The sequence below is a fragment of the Crocodylus porosus genome, unplaced genomic scaffold (genome assembly GCF_001723895.1).
Source record: "Crocodylus porosus isolate Cpor-Errol unplaced genomic scaffold, CroPor_comp1, whole genome shotgun sequence".
Classification (NCBI taxonomy): Eukaryota; Metazoa; Chordata; order Crocodylia; family Crocodylidae; genus Crocodylus; species Crocodylus porosus.
This window is the reverse complement of record NW_017728943.1, coordinates 79,647,599-79,654,520: the sequence shown is the minus strand read 5'-3', so window position 1 is coordinate 79,654,520 and position 6,922 is coordinate 79,647,599. Positions and strand designations below refer to the sequence as shown.

The 6,922-nt window shown below is 46.1% G+C and overlaps 1 protein-coding gene across 1 annotated transcript in view; it reads left to right on the top strand.

Annotated features, from left to right (window-relative positions):
• Nucleotides 1-499: 499 nt before the first annotated feature.
• Nucleotides 500-6,922, top strand: part of DNAH8 (dynein axonemal heavy chain 8) — a 310,177-nt gene continuing 303,754 nt past the window's right edge. Inside the window, exons 1-3 of the mRNA XM_019549625.1 lie at nucleotides 500-897; nucleotides 1,547-1,681; nucleotides 3,931-4,015. Of these exons, the coding sequence (XP_019405170.1) occupies nucleotides 592-897; nucleotides 1,547-1,681; nucleotides 3,931-4,015 (526 nt within the window). The 5' untranslated portion in view covers nucleotides 500-591. The remainder of the gene's footprint in view (nucleotides 898-1,546; nucleotides 1,682-3,930; nucleotides 4,016-6,922) is intronic.

Here is a 6,922-nt window from a genome sequence, read left to right as displayed (position 1 = left end):
GTGCTGCATTGAAGTAAGTTGCACCAGTTTAGGTACCACATGTCCTCTTTTCTATTGAGCTAGCTATGCTCAGTGCAATGTGTTATTGTCTTTACTGCCACCTGTGACCTCCTATAAGCGTACCTACTTTGGCAGCTTCCCTGGGAATTCTAATAGCCTGTCCTCTTCGAATAGTAGTGTAACCCACATGAGTTTTGAACAGTGATGTAAGTTATGCTAGTCTTTAATATGTTGTGTGGTCCATCTTGTGTTGCTAAAAATGTGGTTTTTAATTAAAAAATCATTTATATTTATTTATGATGATCTTACAGGTTATTCGTACTGGACAGAAAATGGCTCTATTATATTTTACTAAAAGCTAACTAATCCGTAATTAGTTTCAACACACATTTGTAACACAGGCATTAATCTAAGTTTTTCAGTAAATTATGCTTATCAACTGTTAAAGGACTGGATTGGAATAGTAGCATTATGCAGATAGAGAATTTTAGAGATCTGCTCCTTTATTTCCTACTCTAACTTGAGAGTATAAGTAAAGGTATTTCTAAAATATAACAGTAATTGAATTGTTGATAAATTGCAGATTTCAAAATGGAGGAGGTACCAGGGGATCAGATAGAAATTCCAAAAACTGAAGAAGATGCTGGGCAGCCTGGCCTGAGCCCAGCTGCACCTGAGGATGGTGGATCTGGCACAACTGTACCAGAAGATAATCCCCCTGGCCCTCCTGCATCAGAGGATATTGTGCCCAGATCTGCCGGCCATGCTCGACAAACAGCACCTCTCCATTCTTCTGAAGACCCTCCTGCCTATCTTCCAGCTAGCCGCAGGATGTCTAAATTTCGCCGGAGTGTTAGCGGAGTTCAGTCTTTACAAGAAACCATAAAAGAAAAACAGGTTTAGTATTACGTTTTAGATCTTAAACTCAGTAGTCTTCTCCCCAGAGTTTCACTTTTACCCCTCAGTTTATTAAATCCAGTCGGTAGAAGCTTTGCCTATTAAAATGTGCATAGCTTTTTATCTTAGAAATATTGTTTTGCCATATTTTAATTTTTTAGAAGAGTGGAGAGAAAAGCACATGAAATGCTCACTGAATAGCATACTGGGACACAGTTGTAAACTGTACATGTCCTTGGTCCTGCAGATGTTTCTATATGTGTTTGACTTTTTCCATTTAAAGTAGTTTTAGTTAAATTAACTTATAAGTGACCTTTATGTTTATGTATTTTGGACAGCAGTAATTGAAATATTGATTAAGCTAGAATACTAGCTAATACATACCACAATTTTTTTTTGAACAACATTTTTTTTAAGTGTGGGATGTTTGTTTGCTCCTCCTTGGCCTTCCTGTGGTGTTCATGTGTGTTTCTGTAATTTTTATTATTTTGTTTTTCTGTTAAAGAAAGAATTTACTTTTTTCTAGAGTACCAAAACAATAATATTTAGTAACAATTTTCAGTTACGGAGCAGGTTAGGAGTTACAGTTTGTAACCACTTCATAGACTTTAGTTCTTTTAAATGCTTTTGTTTGTTTCTTTTGTTTTAGGCACGATATAGAGATGCAAGAGAAAGTCGAAAGATGAAAGTTGATGCTTCATATAAATATATATTTGAAGTTCTAGGAGACAGACTTTGCTTAGATGTAACAACTGTGGAAGAGATGATTTTAGATGGCCCATCAGTGAGTCTACATTTACTACATTTGTTATAATTTTCCAGCTACAGAATCTCATTATTGGATGGTTGTCTTAAATTTGTCACCCCCTCACCCACTAATATGGCAGAGAAAGCAGTGGCTGGGGGGAGGCAGGTGACCCCTTGCCCTCTGCCCCCTGCCCTCCTTGCTTCTTACCCTTTAGTCTTCCTGCCCCAGCTCCCCACAGCCTCTGTTCTTCCCCCATCTCCCCACAATCTCTGCCCTTTTCCCCTACTCTCCAGTCTCTGGCTCCCCCCGCTGTCCCCCACCCCTTACTGTGAGGCACTGCTCAGTCATGCAGCAGTGTCAGCACTGCTGATAGGCTGGGCAAGGGACACAGTTTCCATGTGCTCTGTGCCTGGGCAGGAGTCCAGCCTGAACTGGAGCTCAGCTGTGTCTGACAGTAAGGCGAGGGAAGGGGGTGGGGGGAGGGGGGTGCAGGACAGAAGCTGCAGAGGGCAAATGTGTGTGTAGAGGGGGGTGGCAGGAGGCTGCTGTGGGTCTGACTATGGCCCCAACCCAAGCCCGTGGCCTGAGTCAGAGCTGCAGCAACCATTTGTCTCCCTGCCACTTTGTCTGCAAATCTAAAATGAGCCCCCCCCATGCTGACTTGGGGTGGGGGGATCTCATATTAGAGTCTAGTAAATATAGTTATTTTGTTATCAGGTTTCCATGCAGAGTTTCATGGGTTATATTACAGATAGCTATTCTAATGCTTATGGGAGTATATACATCTGACTTGTTTATGCTCTACTGTTAAACTGCTGTATTGTTGGGGAACCTGGTGTGAGGAGTGGATTTGGGAACAAGCAGTGTGTTCCTAATGCCTGGGAGCCAAGCAGATTGAACATCCTGGCTCTTGCCATGACTCCTGTCCACTCTTCACACTGGAGACTTTGGTAGGAGAAACATGCATGGTGCATGGGCAGTTTGCTCCATGAACGATGCGTGCCCTCAGCGGCTGGGGAGGGCATGGTTGCACCAGCGGCAGCGGGAGCCCAGCGGCGGTGAGAGGGGAGCTTTCTCAGGCGTCACCAGCACTGGTGGGAGTGGGGTGGTGAATGCCAACCATGGGCCGGTGACCACTTGCAGATGCCAATGGCAGCCAGGGGCAATCGGGGACCGCCCACAGATGCTGCTAACCATGCCGGGGTGGGGTGGCGAGTGGCGATGTGCTGCAGGCGCTGCCAACAGTGTTGGTGGCACCTTTTTGCAGGGGGCACACCGCCAAGCACAGGAAGTGCACGTGCACCCCTGTGCGTTGCCCCTGGTTTGCTCCTTGCTTCCCCTCCCCTCCTGCTCTGGGAAAAGTAGGGAAGCCTTTCCCTGCCACTTGATTCCTCTTGGGACCAGGAAAATGCATGCAGCAGCTGTTCCCCTGAGATCTGGGTCACCCTGATCTCAGAAGTTATGAAAGACATTTCCCTGCTGTTCAACTCTTTCTGTTCCCTGGGAGAAGCTGTCCCAGGAGTGACTTCTGCTGGGTTGGAGATAGGTTATTTTTCTTCCAGAACCACCATTTTTGTTTCTGGAGAAACTCCTGGTAGAAACCAGGAGAAGTGTAAAGGCGTTCACAGTGAGTTACCATTATCCTACTAGAGTGTAATGCATACAAGTGGCCAGTGTTATGAACACCAGAAGGTCCAAGAGTTGACTTGCCAACACCAATTGATGTATGTGGAAGAAGATTATTGTTACATCTCTTTATATGAGTATAAACTCCTCGGAGACATTTGATGTTCTGAGGGTGTATATTTATAACCCTACTAAGTGTGAAAATACACACAAGAGTGAACATCTGTACTTTACATCTGCTCCAGGGAACCATAGTTAATTGCCAACTACTTTTTGCTTTTTCTTTTGTAGTATTTTCAATTTTGCTTGGATCATGTGGAGATAGCTATTTAACACACTTTTACATTAACATAATAGTTTTCAAAGATCATGCTCAGGGTATTAGTTACCAGCAAATGCCAAGAATGGGGTTGGTTTGTTTTTTTAAATTTATATTCAGGTTCTTTATTTTCACTTTAAAGTCCCGATAAATAAAGTTAAAGTTTGGAAAGAACAATTTGGTCACCTAGCTCATCTTCCTGCTCTTATAGAATAAAATACTTATCCCATGTCACCAAATCCTTGAACAAGTCAAAGAACATTGTATGATTTTAAGATAAATATAAATGAAATATTCTGACAGCATTTGATTTACAGTGATATACTTTTTGATTCAACAGTTAGCAGCATTCAATAATTTTTTTGCTAAAGGAGGAAACAGAACATTGAAATTTTTGTATCAAGAAGGAGATGCACCAGGAGTAGGTAAATTCTGTATTTTCTTAACATTATCATAATTTGTGTGCTGATTGTACCATCTAGTGTTACTTCAATCTTCCCATTATAAGATCCTCTTCACAGTCATTTATACATTTATCTATCTTTAACCATACATGGACTGACATTTTTTTGCTGGGTATCTGGCTCAGGTTGAATTGCTTTAGAATTTTTCAGTCTGGAAATCCATCTGCTTTTGAGAACAAAACTACAGAGCATTAGTTTTTTTTATATTGTTAAAAAATCTGGCAGCCATTTCTTTAAGAAGGTCTCATTCCTGGTTTGCTATCTAATTACTGCTTTAGCTGAGTGGGCTGGGGCACTAGAACTGAAAATTTAGGGATTATTTCTCTTTTCCTTTCAGTGACACTGACACCCAGGCAGCATGGAGGAGGAAGGTGCTTGACTCAGGCCCAGAGGGAAAAGGAGTTGAGAAGGGAAATTTGTAGATTGGGAAATTAGTACCTTGATAAGCCTAAATTTGGAATTAGGGACATAAACGAGAAATTGTGAGTAGGAGTTCTAGGATGAAGGTCTGGTTAGGAAAAGAGACAGGGATTAGAAGATGGTGCAGGAGGTGGAAAATTGGGCAGGCACGATGATTTAGGTGGCTGGAAGAGAGGAAAGAGATGGATAATATCAGCTGAAAATGGAGAGCAAGAATTTATTGTACAAGGAGGTTGAGAATAGTGAGTCAAGGTATGAGGGGAAGTTGAATTGGCTGTGCAAGTTTGAAGTATGGGAAGGAGAGACTGGGAGTAAGTAAAGAGGTTTGGTTTTAGATAGGAAGCCCACAAGAGAAACTAGGACTAGCTGTTCGAAAAGACTCAGATGAGAAGCCTGAGGAATGGAGATTGGGACTGTATAGGCAAGGAGAAACAAGACAAGGAACTGGGTAATGGAAAAAACAAAATTAGGACAGGGACAAATTGCTGAGAAGGGTGCAGTAGGTACCAAGCTTTAGGAAATAGGCAGAAGATGTATGTTAACCAGAGTGTACGCACATCAGAACCTGGAAGGAAATCCACGATTCCCAACTCTCACCATTCCTCTGCTGTTGTCGAAGATCTTTGAAACCCATTGGCCAGGTGTGCCTCACTCTTTACTGCTGGTTCAGGTAGAGAATGATAGCCTATTACCATAGTTACTCTTTTAACTTGAGTAACAGGCCTGTGCTATGGATCTCAAGATTTCATCCTGCCAGTGAATCATGTGAGTCTCAATATGATAACACTGTAAAAAGTGAGCATCCCGGGGCTGGTTGAATTGTTGGCGTGCCCACTTGTTTCTGGGCTAACCACCCACCTACCTCATCTGCCACGTCTTTATATCAATATAAAGTTGATAACAAGGCGGGAGGCTGCCCATTTACTTGCCTTGATGCCCAGGGCCTATACATGGTTCCGAACCTCCCTTTATACCTTGTCCCATGCCTTGCAGATAGCATCCATGGCCTAACACCCAGCATATAAATCCATGCCCTCACACTGAGACCTGTACTCCAGTGCCTCACGTTGGGATTTTCACTCATATGCCCTCACACTGGGCTCACAATCCATGTGCCCTCGCACTGGGCTCTCAGTCTCACTCACTTGGGGCTCCCAGCCCTTCCCTTTCCTTGGGGTCCCTGCCTGGCTTGGGACCCTCTTGGTCTCCTCATGCCCCCACACTCCCCTGCCCGCCACTGGGCCTCAATCGCCTTGCCTGAGGAGCTTTACACCCAGCTTCTTCCTGGGCTCAGGGCCCCCCCCTCTGGAACCTCACATCCAGCTCCTTCATACACCTAAGGACTCACTGTAAACCTGGGCTCTGCCTCAGGTCCCTTCACACGACCTGGGCCCTGCCTCAGGCCTTGCTGTGAGCCTGTGCCATTGTTTTGTCTTTGGGATATGTTCCCCTTGCCTTTCCCCTCCATGGGGCAGCCCAGAAGGCAGCAAGGGCTGTGCCTTTCTGGGGTCCTATGCTCACCCTTCACTGGGGAGGTACAGATGTGGCACTTCCTGGAGACTGCCCCACCACCAGCAGTCCCATCACACTATCCAGCCCCAGCAGGGTGTAGTTTTAAGTCATGGCCCAGGACCAGGAACCTCCAAACATTCCCATAGTTCCTGCCCTGTACCTCCAAGTTGTTCTGAGCAGCAGGTCCAGCCAGGTGATGTTCTCCCCTTGTCTGCTAGCGACAAACTGTTGGCTCCATGGCTCAGGGCCTGCTTTTATCACCAACAGCCAGGCCCTGTTCCCAGTCAGGCAGTTGTGCCTGATTGGGAGTGCAGCCACCTGCAGGATGCTCTGCTGCTCCCATGTCCCTGTGAGTAACAGAGCACAACTTGTGCTGTTTTATAAACACTTGATGGAATTTCCAGCTCCAGCCTCCCTGCAACTTACAAGCAACAGCAACTATACTCTTGGCCTTGTGGCACAGCCCCCCTGCATGGTGGGGGGCAATACGGCTTGGCCCCAGCCTCCAGGTATTGGCACAGCCTCTGCCACAGTGCGCTGCCGCAGCCTGACTCAGCACAGCGCAGTGCAGGGCATTGTGCTTTTGGACAGCTTCAGGCTGTCACCTGGGGCTGTGTGCCACTTGTGGGGACCACCAGCCACACTGGCCTAGGTACTGCATGCATGAACCCTGCGTCACCCAGCTGGGCCACTTCTGTGCACGCAGGACCTGGGCTGGTGTGGCCGGTGAGTGGTCCCTGTGAGCGGCACGCAGCCCTGGGTGACAGCCTGGAGCTGCCCAAAAGCACGTGGCCCTGTGCCAAGCTGAGCTGGGCCACAGCGGCACACTGTGGGGGGGCTGTGCAGGGTGACTGTGGGGAGACTGTGCAGGGGGGCTGTGCCACAAAGCCAAGAATGTGGCTGCTGTTGCTGGTAAGCTGCAGGGGGGCTGCAGCC